This window comes from Cyanistes caeruleus, chromosome 2 (assembly GCF_971803275.1).
Source record: "Cyanistes caeruleus chromosome 2, bCyaCae1.hap1.1, whole genome shotgun sequence".
In the NCBI taxonomy this organism is placed as follows: Eukaryota; Metazoa; Chordata; class Aves; order Passeriformes; family Paridae; genus Cyanistes; species Cyanistes caeruleus.
In genome coordinates, this window is record NC_141702.1 from 108,316,438 (window position 1) to 108,337,182 (window position 20,745).

The 20,745-nt window shown below is 38.3% G+C and overlaps 1 protein-coding gene across 2 annotated transcripts in view; it reads right to left on the minus strand.

Moving 5' to 3' along the window:
- Positions 1–5,817: 5,817 nt before the first annotated feature.
- Positions 5,818–20,745, minus strand: part of PPP1R21 (protein phosphatase 1 regulatory subunit 21) — a 31,709-nt gene continuing 16,781 nt past the window's right edge. For both annotated transcript variants that reach the window (XM_023922963.2, XM_086878998.1), the window contains exons 11-22: positions 20,642–20,730; positions 19,645–19,781; positions 18,918–19,010; positions 17,552–17,679; positions 17,028–17,180; positions 16,172–16,264; positions 14,804–15,037; positions 13,395–13,430; positions 12,110–12,226; positions 11,107–11,205; positions 8,905–9,033; positions 5,818–7,121 (exon numbers count right to left, since the gene is read on the minus strand). In XM_023922963.2, the coding sequence (XP_023778731.2) occupies positions 7,092–7,121; positions 8,905–9,033; positions 11,107–11,205; positions 12,110–12,226; positions 13,395–13,430; positions 14,804–15,037; positions 16,172–16,264; positions 17,028–17,180; positions 17,552–17,679; positions 18,918–19,010; positions 19,645–19,781; positions 20,642–20,730 (1,338 nt within the window). In that variant the 3' untranslated portion in view covers positions 5,818–7,091. The remainder of the gene's footprint in view (positions 7,122–8,904; positions 9,034–11,106; positions 11,206–12,109; positions 12,227–13,394; positions 13,431–14,803; positions 15,038–16,171; positions 16,265–17,027; positions 17,181–17,551; positions 17,680–18,917; positions 19,011–19,644; positions 19,782–20,641; positions 20,731–20,745) is intronic.

The following is a 20,745-nucleotide window of genomic DNA, read 5'->3' on the forward strand; positions in this document are numbered from 1 at the left end:
AGGCCCCGCCCGGAGCATCCCGCGGGAGCATCCCCGGCACGCCGGGAGAGGCAGGGCATCCCCGGGGCAGCCAGCGCCGCCAAAGCTCCGCCGGGGACAGGGGAGCCTCCGAGGACGTGCGGAACGAGGCTCGGGAAATGTCTGAATAAGCAACAGGATGGTAGTGTTGTGCGACTTTGAGTGACACAAAGTCCTCCTTAGCCGAGCCCCTCTGTAGGCGCCTACCGGAGGTGACACGGCACCGAGCAGACACTGCTCCCGAAAGGCCAGAGCACACGGACAGAATGTGGGTGATAAAGAGGGAGAAACCACCTATGAAAGCCTCCAGAGTGCTCCCGGGGACGTGGAGCAGAGATGCCAGGGACTGCAGACACCCAAGCTGCCCATCTGAAAGGCTCTCAAGCAGCAGTGACAGCTCCCTTAGAGCAGCGAGCTCCAGGTTCTTGTGTAATCCATCCAAAATCCTTTGTCAAGCATTATACATCCATTTCAGCTCCACTGCTTTCCACTGGTTGAAATTTCCCTTGTATTTTAATAAGGAAGGACCTCCTTCTGCAAACTGGTTTCTTTTGTGTCGTTTATCGGCTCTGTAAAGTTTTCTTATGTTTTCTGTGAAAATGAAGCAATCCTACCTCTTTGTTTTATGCATGGGAAGTACTACTCAGGCTCTGTCTACATTTGCAATGTAGACATTTGCATCAGCACAGTTTTCCCTACAAATAAATTCTTCTGTAAGCTTAACACCATTACACAAACTGCACATTGGCCATTCCTGGTTTAAAAAAAAAGTTCTATGTTTGTTATCTTAATTTTTTTTATTGAATCCAGTGCCAAATTTAGCACAGAACCTTCTCACCATAATTTAACCAGTAACTTACAAGCCAGTGAATTGTCACATTCTTCTCTCCTTGAGGGCCTCTCTTGAGCACTGCCAGACTGAGGCCTCCAGGCTCAGAGCTCAGGAAGCACCAGAACCTCATCCCAGCCTCTTCCCTTGGGAATTCCATCCCTGTAAGTCTTCTGCCCTTGAAATCCAGGCCTGATGTCAAAATTGTATTTCCATAAAAATCGTTTCTTCCATAAACAATGCAGTCTCTGCCTTCTCCCAGGACACACTCAGCCTCTCAGCAGAGGGAACCAGTGGATCGATGCCTCCCGTTTTGCCAAAATGCCAGGAAATTTGAAATAATCTCTAATACTTTTCTACGTACTCCAAAATGAGTTCTTCAAACTCTCATGTACTCCTTCACAGCATTCAATGAAACCTTTTTTCCTGTTCAGGTTCCACATTAGCTCTTCCCAATGGTTTTCAAGTGGGTAGGGTATTAATTTGTCATATCTCCTTAGCAAAGCATGCATATCTAAAAACAGATCAGATTTTCCTTTGCTGAGACAAGTGTGTACATTTTCAAGACAAGACTATTGTTCTCCAGTAAATTCTACTATTACTTTATCTTCCAAAGTAATTCAGTGCAATATAAACTCAAGCACCAGAGAAAAGAAATAAAAAATGGTATTGAGATTTAAAATTACTTAAAATAATTTGACTTTGATGAATAGTATATGCAGAACAAATTAGAACTATTAAATGTTATTTCTACTGTAAATACAATTTGAAGAGCATTTCACATAAAGATATGGTATTACATGTTGCTAGAGGCAGTTATAAAACTCATTCAACATTTTACAACACTAACAAATTCAGTTTACACTGCTGACTATATTTAAGTTGATCTTAATATGATTTGCAGTATATTGCCCTGTTAATAAAATGTTTAGTGTCTATGACTATTTTATCAAAGCAAAACCTGTCAGTTCATATCTGGCTAGAACCAAATATTTCTAAACAGAGTCAGAAAAACACTTGTTTCTAGACTTATTTTAACTCCTTCCTCTACTGCTTTGCTTTTATTTCAGAAAGAAATCTCTGCAAAAGTTCATCTTAGCTAATATGCATTTGTTTTGAAAAGTCAAATTCTCCTCGCATTAAATGAATCCATCTTTCATAGAGTACAATTTTTATTAAAAACTTACAAGCTTATCACATTCACTATTTAAATGATGCATATTGATTACATATAAATTGATTATAGAAATTTAGCATTTTAATGTCCTTTTTGTGAGAAATTGAGTCCTTGTTGGCTTCAAATGTTCCTGAGCTCATAGGCTAGATCAGTAACCTAACAGAAACTTGTTTCCAGACTTCTGAAGAAGCTTTTGGTCAAGTTGATTGTGCCTCTTCAGGTTCATATTTTCTATCCCACCCTGCACATGGTACAGATAATTCAGAAGTCACTAAGGATAAGGCACAGAAGAGGTGCAGCACCAGTTCTGGGATTACAGCTGTTCCCTATGCCAAAGGCTGCAGTTAATGAAACTGCACTGAAATTCTCAGTTCCGACCTTTTCAAGCTCATAACTTCATTAAAATGATCCTTCTTGGATACAGTGTTCTGCATTCACTATTCAAGCACAAAAGGAAGCATTTCAAATCCAAGAGAAAAGAAACTTGAAGCTTTAAGGGAGAGCAGGCAAGGACGAAGGCTGTGTCTGGGGCAGAGCAGGGTGTGTGTGGTGATGTAAGGTGTTCTCACACTCGTTCCAGAAGCAAAGGACTTTATACAGACAGAGCCTGCAGGAAGCTACATGCCACCACGGACTAGATGCCAAGTCAATTCATGAAAGAATCCCTAGTGCCTAAAATAATTGGAAATTACCTGCACTCTCAAGCATCGTGGGTTTAACTCTTCCCAGGAAAAAGCCCTGTTGTTTATGGGAGACCACAAGCACAGTTTTGATACCAGGCCTGGGGTTCAAAGGCTTCTTCTGTAGTTAAAACCTCATCAGCTTAGAAAGTTTTAGACTCACAGTATGAATCAGTGCTAAAACAGATAAATTATGCTTTCTACTGCTATCTCTGCAATTTATTTCCATGCAAGAAGTTTATAACCAGAATTCTTTTAGGACTCTTAGTAGGGTGTCTTGCTCTGCAAATTAAGCTCACGGAGAATCAAAAATTGATTTTTTTTGCAGCTCAGCACAGCAGCAATTCGAGTATTTGTCTCTGTAGGGAGCTGGGTGATTCTGAATGAGCACTGACGTGTCTAAGGCTGCCTACACACACAGCAGAGGCAGACAATGAGTGCTGCCCCAGGCAAGTTTCCATGTGCTACAGTTCACACCCGCTCAGGCCCTGCTTTAAAGGTCCCCCAAAGCTCTTCTCTGTCCCCCTCTGCCAAGCTGGCAGCACTGCAGGCACAACTGCAATTAAAGTTTTTAACTCTGATCAAAGGAAATATTCAGGAATTTGGGAAAAAATGGCCTCTTCCTAAACAAACATGGTTTGAATTCACAGCCAAGCAAAACTGCAGGTAGTGACAGAGGCAGAAAATGCAGAGTAAGACAGAACAAGCATTCTTAGAGCGGCATCCAGCCTTCATGGGAGGAAGTAATCAGACCTCTGGCAGCAATTACAATTTTTTACTGCACTAAGCTTTGTTTTTATTATGACCCTGCTGTTGCTAAGATAGTGCTCTCAAATTACCTTACATACAGACTGTATTAAACAACAGGTTTGCCCAATTTACTGGGCCAGATGGTTCTCCAAAGTTTAATATATCATTGGATTTACACTATTAAAAAAAACCCCACAGCCTTGACACTGCTCAGCCAAGCCAGTAAATAACTTCTCCCTTCTCCTGATAGGCACTGTGTGTATACAAAGTTTATTTCCTTTCCTGTTTGCAATTGATGCCTTGCAAGCCGGAGCAAATCGGTGTTTTGGAGTCATTGAACAGTGAAGGCAGCATCCAGGAAACATGCCAGGCTAAAGACCTTCACACCAAAACTTCATCTGCCAGCAAGGGAAGGTGGAGCAGCAGGATTATACATTCAAATTAGAAATTACTTGGGTAAAAGGGAAAATAACCATATGAACAGCTGAAGGTAGGGAAACAAACTGTTCCAGCCTGGATATTTTACATCCACCGAGATCTGGCACCATCATACCATGAAATGTTGAACTGGTTCAGAATGAAGCTGAAGGGATTAACAAGAGACATGACAAACACCACCAACTTTAAACCAACACTTTAGCTGATTGCTGTTTGAATCACAGATGCAGCAATTTGAAATAATCATTGTTCAAACAGCAATGAGATGCACCCTTGCACAGCTTATAACAACAGCCTAAGATTCCTGTTTCAGAAGTTAAGCTTTCAGGCAAGGAAATCTCTGACCTCCAGGAGCTTAAGGCCTTTTAAAATAGACAATGGCTTTGGTGCTTCTTGGGCAGTTTCAAACTGATGAAGCAGTAGTTCTTAAGAGGATAACCTTGAAGTTAAATGGATGCCTGATTACAGCAGATATTTATTTTGAACACACAGAATGTGGGGATGCGCTTTCAGAAATCTAGGACAGCTGAACATTTTGAAAGCCTTGAACATGTTAGTATAGCTTTAAAACAAAGCTCAGAAGGATTTTTTGAAAATCCAATTAAAACCATTAAAATAGTGCTGTGTTTTCTGAATTAGCCACTTTAACCTGAGAGTGAGAGATTATTCATGAGGCACCCAACAATATGTAAGAATAAATTAAGCACTCAAAAAATGCTTTACAAACTTGTGTGCCATACTGAACTGTCATTAAAAAGGGTAACTGATGCTCAGGCTTTTCTTCAGCCCCGGTTTCACACTGTATTGTGCTGAAGATTTTTATACTTTACAACACTTTCTCACCAGTTTTGCCAAATGAACCACCTAGAAGGCAAACATTCACCCTGTACATTTTTGAAGATTAATTCTTTTAGAAAAATTTCCTTGTCCAAATTTTGCACATTGATGCTCTCCAGATACCATTGCAAAGTAATTCAAAATAATTTTTCTGTAAAACTTTGCCTCAAAAATGAATTTTGGCTGCAATGTTGAAAAAAGGCTTCAGGTTTTTAACAGAAAAGCCTTTTGCAGTAGCCATTTAGACATTTAACAGCATTTAAGATTTTGAGAAAGATTCAGCATCATCTGGTTAGGAAATAATAAGCACAAGGAGTTGGTATTTCCACTTGATCCAGTTTCTAATGCCACTGAGTTAAATGCAATGTCCTGTGGCCCCTTACAGCACTACCAGAGCAGTAACCAAAATACTGATTTAAATTTCTTTTGCCAGATTTTAGATTTGGGTATTGATAGTTTACATTTGTCTAGAATTTACTCAAAACATTTCCTTGAAAAACTGAAGGCAGCTTAAGTGATCAGAATTATCTTTTCTTGAGCATGGTTACTGCTTAGTGAGTTATTTTTATTCAGACATGTAAAAACTAGCCTAAGCAAAATATTTTTCTAAATGAAGCAACCTATGAAAAGCAGTATTGGTGAAAGTAGTATCAGTTCAGTGATTTGATTCAGAGAATTAAAATAAGTGGATTAGTACCTTCAGTGCAAGATGAAAGTTCTCAGAAAAGGCAGCTTCAAAAGAACTGGAAGAAAGCAATTAGCTTCCCAATCCTAAACGAAACAGTTGAAGCTGTATCTGCTTCCATGAAACGGCTGGAGAGACAGCCAACACTTCCCAACCCTCATTAGCACCAGCACACAGCTCTTAATTCAACATCAATAAGAAACCCTGCAGGCTCTCCCCGTGTCCTCTCCCTTTCACAACCACTTCTATTTTGCACTTCTGAAAGGAAGAACTATCAGAACAAAGGGAAGCACTGAGAGCACCTAGGCTGGTGTAACTACTCCACCAGCAACAGCTGGAACACCTCGCCACAGTGTCACACTCTGCAACCTGGGCATAGCCAGAAGGAAGGAAAAAGTCAAGCTGGTTTCATGTGGTTGATTTTATTATTACATACTGATAATACATTTCAACACATCTGATATCAGAGTAAACCTTGTGGGACAAATAAGTGCCATCATGGAAATTATGGAACAAAAGATTGGTGTGGAAAGTGTGGAGCAGCACTGCATCTGATTTAAAAAAAAAAACAAAAAAACAACCAACCAAAAAAATGCAACCAAAAAACCAAAACAAACCCCAACCTAACACAAACAAATCTCACCCCCTAACAACAAATCAATGCTGTGAAAACTTGTGATATTAAATTTCACTTGGAAAAGAAAATTTAAAATCTTAGAGGCCTTAAGTTCACAAACTTCTGAAAACACAGCAAAAGCCATGTGAATCCTCCCCAGTGAATCCATCACAACTCAATTCCATTAAGACCTTTTGCAAATTCAGTGTTTAAATCTTCTACATATTTCTTCTTTACTGTAAGAGAGCACAATAAGCTGATCTATTCTACACACATTGTTTCACTCTTTTTGGGGCAAATGACAATCTCAGTTTCCTCTAGCCTTAAACAGCTATTTCAACCTATATATATATATATATATACATACATGTGTAAACAAAATGTTACAGAAATGGCTTAAAACAATTTCACTGAAGTAGCCCAATTCAGCTATTTGTGCTCTTTACCTCAAAATCCAAAGTGCCAGATACAAGCAGGAAAGGTTTCCACTGCTGCAGTCTAACAATGATCCCATTTACTTGGTGAATTTGTAAAAATCATTTCAAACCACAATTCCAATTAATTCTAGAGGGCTGAGAAAAGGAGTAATACATTTACAGTAACTGCACAGCTTGCACAGCCAAAAAGTCTCCAAATTCATTTTTAAACTGTTATTAACAAGTAATGGAATGTACATGTGCTGATCATTACGTGTAGAACTCAAAAACAGACACCTACTGCACCAATCCAAACTTGTTAATGCAGAAACATATTTGAAAATATACAAAATCTGAAGTTGTTACATGAAATCAAAACCTGGTTTTAAAAAGTGCACAGTAAAAACTGAAGGTAATTACTATATAAATTATCCATAGTGTGTGTATTTCCTGTTTTAGAGCCAACATTAAGGTCTATTTTATCTGTTACAAGTTCTAAATATTTTAAAAGCCATTTACAGCACCAATTCAGTTTTTACTAGACCCAATACCAGCCTCTGCTTCCTGGAACAAACAGGAACTGGATAATGAATGGTCACTATCTGCATCCTGTGCAGCAGCAGCTTCCAAAGACTCAGCTGTAAACTATCGATTTTTGTTCTTTTTAGAATTTCCCTGCAACAAGAAACAAACAAAGAGAACATTATCAGGTAAGGAAATCTAGACAGGTAACATACAAAATCTGATGTCTGATAATTTATGCCTACAGCAAACAAGGTACAGTCAGACTGAAAATAAACAGTCCACAGACCTCTAATTTTGACAGACTGATGTTTGCTCTGAAAATTCTTCTATTTCTATAAACACAACAGGGCCAAGTACCAAATATCTCAAATAAGCAGAACAGTTCCTTACTATAACTGAAACCTGTGAAAGACATTTGAGAGACACCCCAAGACATTCAATTGTATTAATACCACTAACATTGTAAGGGCAGCGAAGGCAAGTCAAATCATAATGCACCTTCAGGTGCTACTCCAAATAAATTCTTGTAGAATAACTGCATCAAATTAAAAATCAATCCCCCATCATATTGGGTTTCTTCCCAAAATAAATTTTATTTTAATTCAGATTGTGCAGATTATTCCTAATTCAAAACAGAGTTTGTTCAACAGCTAGCCAACTCACATTTGACCTGCAGTAATTCCACAAAGGAAATGCGGAGCTTAAAATAAAGTTTTGTACAATAGTTACTTGCTGGCAATTCTCAGTCCTCCTATTTCCTGAAGATAACATTTGTTTTGAATCCAACCAACAATTCTCTCCAAGTGATAAGGGCTTTAACTGCATCATTTGGATTTCAACTGAATCTCCATTTGGTAACATTTGAAAACCTGTGTGGCTTCTGTTGTGATTCTGAGGTCCCTCAGACAGAGTACCAATTCGAGTCTTCGAAGTATGGCAAGTGAGAAATTCCATAAAACATTTTACAAAAACATTAAGTGCTATGTTGGGTATGCAGCCAAGAGCTTCCTTCTGGACACACAATGGCTTATACACAACAAAGTAATTTTAAAGAATACAATGTCAAGTTAAAACATTCAGAAATCTGAAGAAAAGCAGGGGGAAGAGTTTACTCTAAAAAATAAAAATCACCATCATGGGATCTTTAATCAGAACATAGATTTTTTTATTATTATTTTTATTTTTTTAATCCTTCGGTGACACTTGCTTCCATGCATCCCACAATTAAGGAGAATAATGATAATTTATTCATTTCACAGTCAGACAAGCAAAAGGCCAAGGCCTTCACAACATCTTTTTCTCCCTAGCAGCATCAGAATAGGATTTTAATCACTGGCTGCTCAGAAAAGAAGACTCCTGCATTTTTCATCATTAGGTAAATTAAAAATCTGTTTCTGGTAAGTGGGTAGACTCCTTGCCTGGTAAAAAATTTAAGCTCACAGAAGAATACAAGTTGCAATTTTTTCATTCCTACATGAGGGACAGATGAGCTAGAAAATGGAAATAAAACAGAGAAAGAGACCAGCTGCCAAGGACAGAGTATGCTGCAAGCAAAAGCAGTGCAGAAGGGACACTTCTACCCAGAACTTAATTGTAACCACACAGCCTCACCAGCTAGATTTACAAATAGCTCCATTTTCACCACATTCAAACAAAAAAATGGTGTGATCTGCCATCAGAGGATACACTTTGAGAACTTAATGTGAGGCAGTGACACGAAGAGCTTGTTCTTTCCCACACGTGTACACTTAGCAAGAATTTTTGTTTCATTGGAACTTGAAGAAGGAAGTTTGGAGTTTTCTTTCCAGCTGGCTCAGTGTAAGAATTACAGCTCATGAACTGGTTTGTCCAAGGGCAGTCCTGCAGGAACACCAAATGTAACCCTCACACCCCCAGCTGCAGCCAGGGCCCTGTGTCAGCACTGCCAGCTCACCTTACTGGTCATCTTTAGTGTATCAATCTCTTCCCTTTGCTTAGTCAAGGTTTCATTCATACTGCACAGATGGTCACTCATCATGCTTAACTGGTCCTCGTAGCTCCTCTTTGTTGTCATCAATTCATCCTAGGGGGAAAATAAAATAACCAGAGGCCCTGGCTCAGTATTAGTGACATTTGGCAAAGCAGCACACTTCCACCTCCACTTAGTAAGCTCCACTTTTGATGCTGAGTGTGTGCAATTCAGCTAAAAAAAAAACCAAAAAACAAGAAACCAAAGAAGTCAACAGCTACTTTACTTTTACCTTAAGTCTCATGTATGGTTTGTTCCCTTTATTTTTGTGTTGCTTCCTTTAGATTTCCCTGCCACACATACACACTTTTTATGGCTTACATAAAAGAGTAAGAGCTAAGTTTTCCACCACTGCTTCCAGCCAAGAAACAAGTAATGTTTATAGGGTTAAAGCATGGCCTGCAGAAGAACAGACATGGCACCCAAAGCTGAAGGAATCACCACTCCACACCTAGCTAGAGAGAGCTATGATCTCTCTGGGATTACAGAGACATGGGGGCATAGTGTGCATGACTAGAACACAGCAATGAAGGGATACACACACTTCAGGAAGGACAGAAGGGAAAAAATCTTGCTCTGTTTGAAGGAGTGGCTTGAAAATTATTAAGATCTCAAAAGTAGGGATCACAGGAGAACAATAGAGTGACATGACAGGCATCTGCTACAAGCAGATAAAAATCTCCCATGCACAGACCCTGATCTTCATTAGGGATTTTAATTACTCTGACACATCCTGGAAGGGCAGCAAGGTGGAACATAAGCATCTGAGAAGTTGTCTTGAGTGTGGCAAAGAACTGCTTGGTACCAGTGATCAGTGGGACCAATAGATGCTCTCTGCTGAACCTGTTACTTACAAATAAGGAAAAGCTGGTCAGGAATGTGAAAGCCAATGGCAGCCTTGGCTGCAGCTACCATGAGTTAGCGGAATTTAGGTTCCTGAGGGAAGCAAGATGAACAGTAGAATTACAGCAACCCTAGTCCCAAGGAGAGTAGATTCTGGCTTCTTTCAAGGTCTGCTTGGAAAGGCCCCAGGTGAAACTGCCCTGGATGTTACAGGGGCCCAGGAAAGCTGAATGACCAAGAACAGAACGAGGAACAATCCAATGCCTAAGACATGGAGTGACTGTGGCAGAAGACCAGCATGGATGTATAGGAAATATCCACTTCCACAGCTTGATCTGAACTCACTCCTCTCTGACCAAGGGAGGGGGACAAATCACCTTCAGAGGACCCTTCCAACCTAAACAAGCCTGTTATTCAGTATTATGCAGACTATTAAATGTACAAAAGGTGTGTGCCTGCTATCTTTCCTAGGAAGTTTAATATGCAGTTGGAAATTAACATCTCATGCTGAGTTCAACATTGATTGTGGAATTTCTTAAAGGAACAAATCAAAAAAAGTGTTTAAAAAGGATTGTCCATGGGCACGACAGTTTGAAGTTTCTAACATTATGTTCACGGCCTGGTATGGAGCAACTGTGGAACTCACCACCACAGACAGATGAACAATAATGATATTAAATAAATGTAAAGAAAATGTGAAGGAATTTATGAATTGTGTATTTATTTATACTTTATTGTACTACAGGTTCTTTTCTCAGCTGTGTGGAGGAGAAGAACAAAGGGACAGAACACTCACAGGATGGTGTAAGAGTTGATTTTTGTTAACAACAGCTTCTTAAAGATTAGCCCAAAACTATCTTTGCTTAATATTAAAGTACCTATATTAAAAAGTACAAACCAACCTGGCATTTTTTAGAACTTTCAGGCCAGGGTGCAAGAAAGGATTAAGAATTCCTTGTATCATCTGAAATCAGTCATACAACCACCCCTTTTGACATTACAACTATCTCATTTTCATGAAAATCCTTGATATCAAATGTGCTAAAACACATGTTTGCCTACTGTAACCTTTTCTAGGAAGCATGTTCCACTTCAACTTTATACCTGGGCTTTAAAGTGGATGATTTAAGGCTCTTTTCTACATACCACTAGAGTTCCTATATTCCACAACTCAGGACTTAGTAATGGTATGGCCAAGCTAGATGGTTGTAATTTTTCTCCTCCAACTTTCCCATATACATGATTACAAAATTCATCTATTACATTACAGAACAATTTACTTGCCTGTAATCTGGTGATGTTTTGACTGGCGAGCTTCAACTCTTCCGTGAGAGATTCCTTGGACTTCTCTGCCAAAGAAAGTCTTTTGGCAAGTGCTCGACACTACCAAGAACAGGACAGGGAGGGTACAAGAGATCAAAGTCAGTTCCAGAGTATTGCCTTGTGGCATCCTTAAGTGGTTGCCTTGGACTTTTTCATCTTTCTGTGATACTTGGATTTCAAGAAACTCAGAGCTTGTGTTCATTTTTAAATGCAGAGGCAATGGAATAGCTAACATTCAATGTTTTATTTTACAGATCTACCATATTGCCAGTCCTCTAAATATCATATTTTTCTCGTAACTGCTACAAAACTTCTCATAAGTAAAAAGCAATACAAACTCACTTCACACAAGGCTCAAATACCACAGAAAATATGGTTCCTCCATACTACATCATCTTCTATTAAAAAAAAATATTTAAGAGGATTTCCTCTGTTAACCTGGAGCTTTAGTTTATTCCACATCGTTTATTACACAAATCAAAACAGCCACCACTTTCAAGAAAAGTTCCCTCATGACTTAAAATGAAAAGGAAACCATAGATACAATGAATCATCTTGTTCAGTCTTGCCGCATAACTTACGTCTAAGAACCAATTTTCTCAGGAGAGCTGTTTCCATCACTTCATAATACACTGAAATATTTTTGAATGACATCAGCAACACTATAAAATTAAGTCAAAACTTCCTTGGTAACTAAAGCAAGCTGCTTCAGCTTATATGAACAAACCTATACATGACACACATTATATTTCTTAATACAGCCAAGACAAGGCTATCAAAGGATTTATTGAACATAAAAAGCTCTTTTACAATATACGTTTTTATGTATGCTAGACCACAATCAAAAATATTCCAGGAGCAGAGTTTTATAAAACATTATGCTCCACATATTGAAACTCACTATCATAGCACTTGCCTGTGGGAAGCTCAAAAAGAGATTTACTGTCATTGCCTGCATGCTCACCTCAGCGTGGAAGTGCACTGATTTGCTGTCAGCAAGCTGCAGGTGAGAGGTCAGCTCTGCTATCCTGGCCATGTAGTGAGTTTTTATCAGGTCTTCACGAGACTCAACATCTGGAGCCTGGCAAAGAAAAATTTAAGCGGTTTATGTTCAGTAGACTGAATACCTGAATCACAACATTGTCTCTATACAGACTTCTTTCTTCTTTCCTTCTGAGGCCTGGCTGCTCTACCAGTATCAAAGTATCAAATTCCCCAAACACAAAAGACAAATTACAGCAGGCCACCCTGCGATTTGTCACTCTAACGGGGACTCTTAATGTCAGATTTCCTTACATGACAATGAGCTGACTGAAGAGGCAAGAATTTAACTTGCTTTAATATATCAAGTGTGTGATGAAGATAAAAATCCACTGCAGAAGTGAACAACTTTCACCTACAGGAAAACTTACTGCCTCTTCCCAACAAGGAAGAATTCCTTCACATAACTTTATTTCAGAAGCATACAAAAGTCTAACTTTTACTAATGTTGCATGTTCCAAAAGTTTCTTTAGACATTCAAAATTAAAAAAAGAAAATATAAAAAAGCCCAAGAACTCAGTGGTTTACAAACTAACCCACTGGAGTCAGCTTTCACATGATTTGTAATTATCTTCAAGTTCAGCACTGTGCAGAAGCCTTTGAGAACTTGTGTCAGTTATTATCTAGCCCCCTCCCCCTTTCAGAAGACAAGGAGGAGTGAATTACACTGCATCAGGTCCCTGTGATATCAGAAAAGGAAAAGCAGTCAGCCTTACTCTCAGAAGTCCCTGCTGAATCACGTGTTACATTATAGCAGGGCTAAATAAAGAGTTAACATTTAGTCTGAGGGCTGGCTGGAGGTTTGTTTCAGGGTGACCTCTGCTCTGTACCCCAGGCACTGCAGCTAGGGTCTTTTATGCAGCTTGAGCCGTTCCTTGAGGGTTAAGAATTGAGGCTTGGAATGCAGTTTGGGCTATTGAGGCACAGACAGACCAGTGCCTTCCTCAAATTACAGAGAGCATACCCCAACTTCAGTTCACACTGCTCCAAAATGCTTACATGGGCCAAGTAACAGTTAGTATCAGAAGAAGAAAATTAAGGAACACATGGATTCTAGAAATTTGACCATTTAGTATATAAAGACTACATGGTTGACTTGTGTCATTATACAGGGCTATTCTTGGTAATTAGACCTGTGGAATAAGTTTAGTAGAATCAGAATTGAATCATTTAACAGATGGACTTTAATAATGCTTGAAACAGATTACCTTTTCATTATCAGTAGTTACAGTCAACATTCCAATCTAGAACAAGATAAAAAATACACTTAATGAGAACTGCAAAATAATAGATACCATTTGGTATGCATTTTGGTTTCAGTCATAGAAGGACTTTAAATTTAAACAATCTTACAACCGTTCAAACTGAAATCAAACTTAAGTACTTCCACCTGCAACATAAACAAGAGTGGTTACATCAGTGCCTTAAACAGAATTAAACATGACACAAACTCTCAAAAATATATCTCCTGTCTTATGAGGTACACAAGGAAAAGGCAATAAAAGCAACAAGATGCAGCTGGGCTCGTACAGTTATGCAACAGTTTGATCATATGAAACTAATTCAGAGCCACATTAGCACACTGAAACATTACTGGTCGTGTTTAAGAGGAAGGAAAGCCAACCTGGATGTCTTGAATACCTTCCAAATTCCTTCCTTTCCCCTCTGACTAGTAAGTACTGATAAAACTCTACAGGAGCAGTGTAAGCCAATACCTGGTTTCATGAAAGAGTATCTTCATAATCAAAGGGGCTTTTTTCCCCCTTGATCTCAACAGGACTAGAAATTTATGTTTATGGGAAATATTCATACAATATGTTGACCTGTGAGTAACACTCTCTTCAAATTCCTAAGGACTCAAATAGAGGATCAAAAACTTAAGATGCCAGTTTACTTCAAAATTGAGGATTTCAAAACAATCCACTGGTTATTTTTACTCTGGACTAGGTAAGTGGGGAGGACAAAAAAAAAAAAGAAACCAAAGAGAAAGCATTCTATTGAATGCTGAGTAGATTGATTATTTCTTACAGATGACATTCCTGTTAATACCACTAAGCCACTTCAGATGTGGAATTCAGGGGAAAGGCCAGTTCATTTTAAATATGTACAGTAAACAGGAAAATGCCATTTACCAACCCAGAAGAGCAAGGAAAGAACACATACTACATCCAAAAGCAATTGCTGAACCCAAACTAACCCTAATAAGTCTTCAAATCCATTTACAAACACTACCTACCTACTTCCATTTGCTTTAACATGCCTAGAGATGAATAAAAGTACTGGAAATATGGGCCCAACTGAGATACACACCACTTGCAAGGTTTCCTAACTATAGGCAAATCAGGAGGTTAACACCTGTTATTTCCCCCTCAGTTACACAAGTACAGAACTACAAAAAATATCTTCACAATACTAAAGGCAGCAAACAAAGTCTCAAAACCTAAGAAGTGCCAAACTCTGCAGAAAGAATTTGCAAGCAGCTTTGCAAATACAAGGACCCCAAGAGTGAATGCTTTTCAATACAGTCAAAAGGCTTTCATTTTTAGTGTTCCACTGATCAAACAGCACTGCTACTAAAGAAAGTGGATTTTCTCTATTGAAGGGAAAGGTTACTCACCAGACTGGTGCTCTTAATAGGTTCCTTCAGACTCTTTTCTGTGGTTTCCTTCTTTTGTTCTGCTATATTTGGCAAAACTGAACGCTCCTGGATAGTTTCAGTTAAATGTCCAGTAAGAGAGTTCTTCAGTTTTTGGTTTTCTTTCTCTAGCTTTATTTTAGCTAGCTGGGCCTCCAACATCCAGTGTTCTTTTTCTTGTTCAAGTTTTGCAATTTTCTCCAAACTCTGCTGGACCTTTAGGAGGGAAAGTTTACAGTCCAGGTTATTGAACCCAGGGAGGAGAAAAACCCCACACAGGAAATGTTTGAGGACAGTATTATTTAAAACCATTACGTAAGTGAGGTAACAAAGTGCAGCAGGTAAACAACCACTGTTTTGAGCTGTGTGTTTAGCTGCGGTTGTCAAAAATGGCCACACTATTTACTTAGTTTGAAACATGAACAACTCATAAAACTGGCAACATTGTACTAGGTGAAAAACCAAAGCAGGGAAGAATTTTATAGAAACTCGAAAGATGTGTACCTGGCACTATCACTACCTTTTCTTATGCCAGAAAGACAAACTGTCCCCTCCCAGCTGTCCCACCTCACACAGACAGACCCACCCACTTTGTCCAGGTAAGAAAAAAAATATGGAACAGAACACATCCATTCACTGCGTATTTCTGCTGGAATTCATTTCACTTAGAATATTGGCAACTACAAAAAAAAAAAAAAGTCACCAAAGTATTTGCTTCTGTAACAGTTCAGTAAAAATGAGTTAAGCACAGGCTGAGTATACAAGCTAATAAAGAAGTCTCATTATTAATTAGTTATTCATATGAAGCAATAGACAAATTGTGTCTGCTGTGCCTTTTAAAACACCATGTTACCCACCCCGCTTCACCTTCCAGAAAAGAATTATATATATATGTATGTACATACATATATGCATACTATAGATAGAAACTCTAATCTATTACTCTAACTGAAAAGATAAATCACTGCTCTTAACTAGTGCTAATAATTCCTGCATAGTCCAAGAGGACTCAAATCAGTACACAACGTTAAAAATTAATCCTTCAGTATGCCTTATTTCTGTATTTATTTTAATGATTAAAGATTACCTGACTTCTTGTATTTCCAATTGAAGATATCAATGGCATAATCCTGGCCTCTATATCTATCTACATGTACATTCCACAAGATAACCCAGCCGGACAATGAGTTTATTTCAAAACTCTACAAGACATCTACAGTCTAATGTTAAGGTTCAGCATATTCATGTATACCTACAAATGACCACAGACATAAATGTGGAGACTTTGATACAAGTCTACCTTTACAAAATACGCTACCATATACGTTAGTACAATGTATACCACGATACCTGCTGTGCAAGACCTTCCCTGCTCTCTGTAGAACTCAGGAGAACTCTGCGATTGGACAAAGCCTCTTCATAAGGCACTGAATCTGCACAAGGCTGCAGAAGAATTAAAAAAAACTTCTCAAAACATGTCACACACTAGATCAGAACAGATACTCTATTTTCATTTTCTTAGTACTTTCCTTACTTTAGTAAAGGAAAAAAACCCTCACGTTCCAAGTGCTTACTGGGCAGTAGGAAAAAGCTCTCAAGAAATACTGCCCCAAAAGGTACAGTTGATTAAAAAAAAGTACCCAGAAAACTCCAAGTGTTTATTAATGACCAAAGGCATCTTAAGGTCCTCTTTACAGACATTGCAGTGAAGTGATTTAGTAACAACTGCTAAGCACATTATGACTTAATTGTTAATTTTAATGGAGGCAACAGGGAGATCTAACAGCATCCAACCCTTTGGTTCAGCACATTTTCTCCAGGGTACCTATTTTTTTTTTTCCCCTATGCCTCCCATTGAATGCAAGTGTAAAAATATGGTTTCATTCGCTCTGTATTCCTGGTGAATACAGGAGGAAATTTAAATAAGCAGCCACCCTCTTCTCCTTGGAGTCTTGGCACAGAAATAATTAGTGGAAATAGGTAATGACACAATTGGCACATACCCTCAGTTGTGAGGGCAACTACACTCTCTAAAGTTCTCAGTAGCATTATTGCACTGAGGATTCCATTTCCTCAGCCAAAACCTGTCATTCAGAGAATCTCTTCCATTCCAAACACTGCAAATCCTCAATTTGCATTCTCCTTGGCATAACCAACTATCAACAGAACCACGCTCTCTCTGTGCAAGCATGCTGCCTGAACAAACCTTCTTCAAGGACTTCATGTAGGCAGCTGCCTTCTTCTTGTACTGCAGCATGCACTCAGCTGAGAGAGGGCTGATGAACTCTGCTCCTCCCTTAGGGCCATAGCTCAACGAGGTGGTGAAGTGATCCAAGTTGTTGCTGAAGAACGAGGCCATCTACAGACATCAAGAGAAGAGGCTCTTTGAATTAAGTTGACCAGAAGGATTCATTGGAGCAATTAGTTTTTCAAAAGATAAGTATTTAGTGAAACTGGACTTATTAACAAGACTTTGAAACAAGCTACAGGCTCTTCCATGTGATTTAGACCTTCCTAGCACAAAGCATCCTCTACACAGTATCTGCTTTTATCACTCACTCAGTTGTTTTTAACTCATAACCTCAAAATAACTCAAGAATCAACCTGACACTGTAGATTATTAATACCAGAGGCACAAAGAGATTTTCTAAATCATTCAGCTAAGTTTATTTTTTATTTTTAAGAATCTGCACAAGTTAAGGCATTGTTTGAAACAAATGTATCCGTTACCTTGCCCGCTCCATTTGTCAAAGCGGCAACAGAGGATAAAATACAGTCATTTGTAGTTATGAGTTTCTGTGTGGCAGTTGGAACTTCCTGTTCTAAAGCAGCTTTCTGGCTATAGTGCTTGGAAATATCTGGAAAACAAAAAGCACATTTATGCCAAATTAAAAATGTAAAACTTTTTGAAGTCATTCACAAAAGCATCTTAGCCTAAATATATTAATTTCAACACCAAAATTTAAAAAGAACCAAGCATTTATCACGTAAGTACATTCTCACTGTGGCCTAATAAAAAAAATAAATAATTGTCTGACAAGTAAACAATGTGCACCAATTTTAAAACAGAGTACTGTTGCTACAGAATGGAGAAATCCCAGCTCATCACCACCACAAACTGTAAACTGAGGTATTCTTAAGAAGTTCAAAATTACTTGGGATTGAGAAAGAAGAGAGAGATCAAATATTCTTGAGTATGGGAGTGTGAGATATTAAGAGGAGCATTTCTGTTGAAAGCTAATGAATTCTACTGACAGTTTTTTTCACTAGCTCTATTTTTGGTATTTCCTTTAAAGTGTACATTGGATTGACTTAGTGACCATACTAAGGGGTAGAAAGTACTTTAAACTTATCTATGCTACAGAACTCTTGGCTTAGGGTGTCATTTTGTGTGAGGTACAATCTTTAGTATCTTTAATATCTCCTTTTTTTTCTTTAAAACAAGGACTCTGCAAAATGGGGTAATACTATTAATGCTATTAAGAAAAAAAACCGATTTTGATTAAAATTATTAAAGCTTAATGTTTAAACAGCTGACTAGTAAAAATCCATCTCTGTGGATTATACTCTCCCCAGGAACAGCTACATAGTACTGAAATTCTAGGACATGCAGGGACCATTTTCCAGAAGAAGCCAAGTTTCAAAAAGAACCCACACTTCTTTGTAAGCTTTGGTTATATATTCATGTTAAAAATAGTCATCACCCTAAAAATAGGAAGGAAAAATTCCACTTTGAAGGCAGGTGCTAGGTCAGTGCTACATATGCAGGGGAAAATATGTTCATTTCATAGCATTCCATTCTATATGCTAGCTTCAGGAGAGCAATGAAGCTCAGAAAGTAACACCACTCAGGAAAATCTGGAGAGCCACAATTAAACAATACAGCAATTCTGAAGAACAAAGCTAACAGAATGGAGGAACAAAAACCATGCATGAATGTCTAAAACAAGCAGTTAGTAAGTTTAGCTTTTTAGCTTGTAAAGGTAGAACAAACTAGATTTATCACATATGATACATTCAGCACTGTTATAGAGTGCACATGTGCTATGCTAAACAAGAAGCAAAGCTGAAACAAGAAAACATTCCCAACTCTCACCTTTTAAAATGTCATGGAATCCATGAAGACTTGCAGCAATGTTTGTAAACACAAAGTCATAATTTGTCCTAAGGATTCCTTCTGGTCTTGTACCTAAGAGTAATACATAAGAAGGAAAAGAAAATCACAACACTAAGATTTGACCATGAATGAAAAAAGTTTGCTTTGAAAATAATTCAGTTTCCACCTACTAGAACCATTTGCATAAATCATAACAGATTCATTTACTTAAATTTCCCCTTCAATATCAAATATACATATATCCAATTTTGGCAGAGCAGGCAAGTGAAAGGCTTCCAAGTCCCCTAGTTTTTACTCGGATTTGATAAATATCAATTGTTTTGGTCTCAAAAACCACACATACAGAATGATGTTCACATCTATAGGAAGGACCATCTAGGCCTCTCCAAAGAGTGAAGACTGAAATTCTCCACTCCAAAGAGTGAACCTGAACCTATACAATAACCATTTCCTACTGCTATTTACAGGCTAATTTGGAGATATTTTCCCCACACACAAAGGCTTTACCTCATTTTATTCATTCATTACCATGACAGTTGTAATAACCTTATGAAGACAAGGGGCTGGGAGTGATGACTGGCAATAAAATGTAATTTACCAATGATTTCATAATTAAGAGGTGACAGAGGCACACAGTCCATTACTCTATAAAAACCCACAGAAGACCAGCCACAGGGTAACCAACCAAGCCAGAACTGACACTTACTTGGTAAGGCCAGAAGACTGATGTATGTGTGTAGCTTCTCAAAGACTGCAGTCAACCTTTTCATGTCTCTGTGCAGCTCCATATTTCTAGCTCTTAAAGCAGCTGTGCAAAGAGAAGACTCACACTCTTCTTCCAAACTAGGAATATATGAATTATTTTTTTAAAAGCAAGCAATTGTCTTAAAAAAAAACAAGTTCACGAGTTTTGGAGCACATACGTGTTCTCTACCTCCCCAGTCCAAAGCAACAGCAGACCAGGAATTTCTTTTAGGAAGGCTAACATAGCAGAGGAACTCATCAATACATGAAAATTACCATGTGCATCTCCACTCCTAGGTCACAAGCCAGGAATGACTTACCCTCAAAGCAAGGAACTGATTGCAGCAATTTAAGTTTCAAGACTTTTCCCTCTACTACATAAATTCTCTTTTGCTCCTTAAGGAGCACGAGAAGAGTTATAAATGAGGCATAAATCAAGGTTTTTCTTCTTCCTTAGTCCAAACCCTCTCTTAAAGCAGTTCTTGGCACCTAAAATTCACCTCCCTTCAATCAGCTCAGGAACAAAGATTTTCACAGAAGGGATATACACCTGGCCAAGTTTTACTACATTGCTACATTTACTCAATGATGAATAACCCTCAGAGAGGCCCAAGGCACTAACAGTTTCAGTGTATCACACCTGGATAGTACCAATGCTACTGAGTAACACTAAGAAACATTAACGAAAGTTTCAGCATTTTTAAAGTCTTATCTGTGAGGGAGGGTGTGTGTGGAGGGGCTTTAAAATGCATGTTTTTACTCCTAATGCCTCAAAAAAGCTATGCCTAATCTCAAGGTTTAGAAAACAACATAAAAAAAAGAAAAAAAATATTTCAGCCTTTTAAGACAGAGCAGAGCTTAGAGTGTTTTAAGGTTTGACTTAATATTTAAGTTGTAGGTGCTGACAGTGCTATATGCCTGACACAGTGCCTATTTTTTATCTATCAAATGAAAGGTACCTTTTTAATTGATAAGGAAGAATCTTTCTTAAAAAGCCTAAATAGGAAGCTAAATGTTCTGAGAAGGCCTTCAATTTCACAGTTGTTTCCTGAAAGGAAAAAAC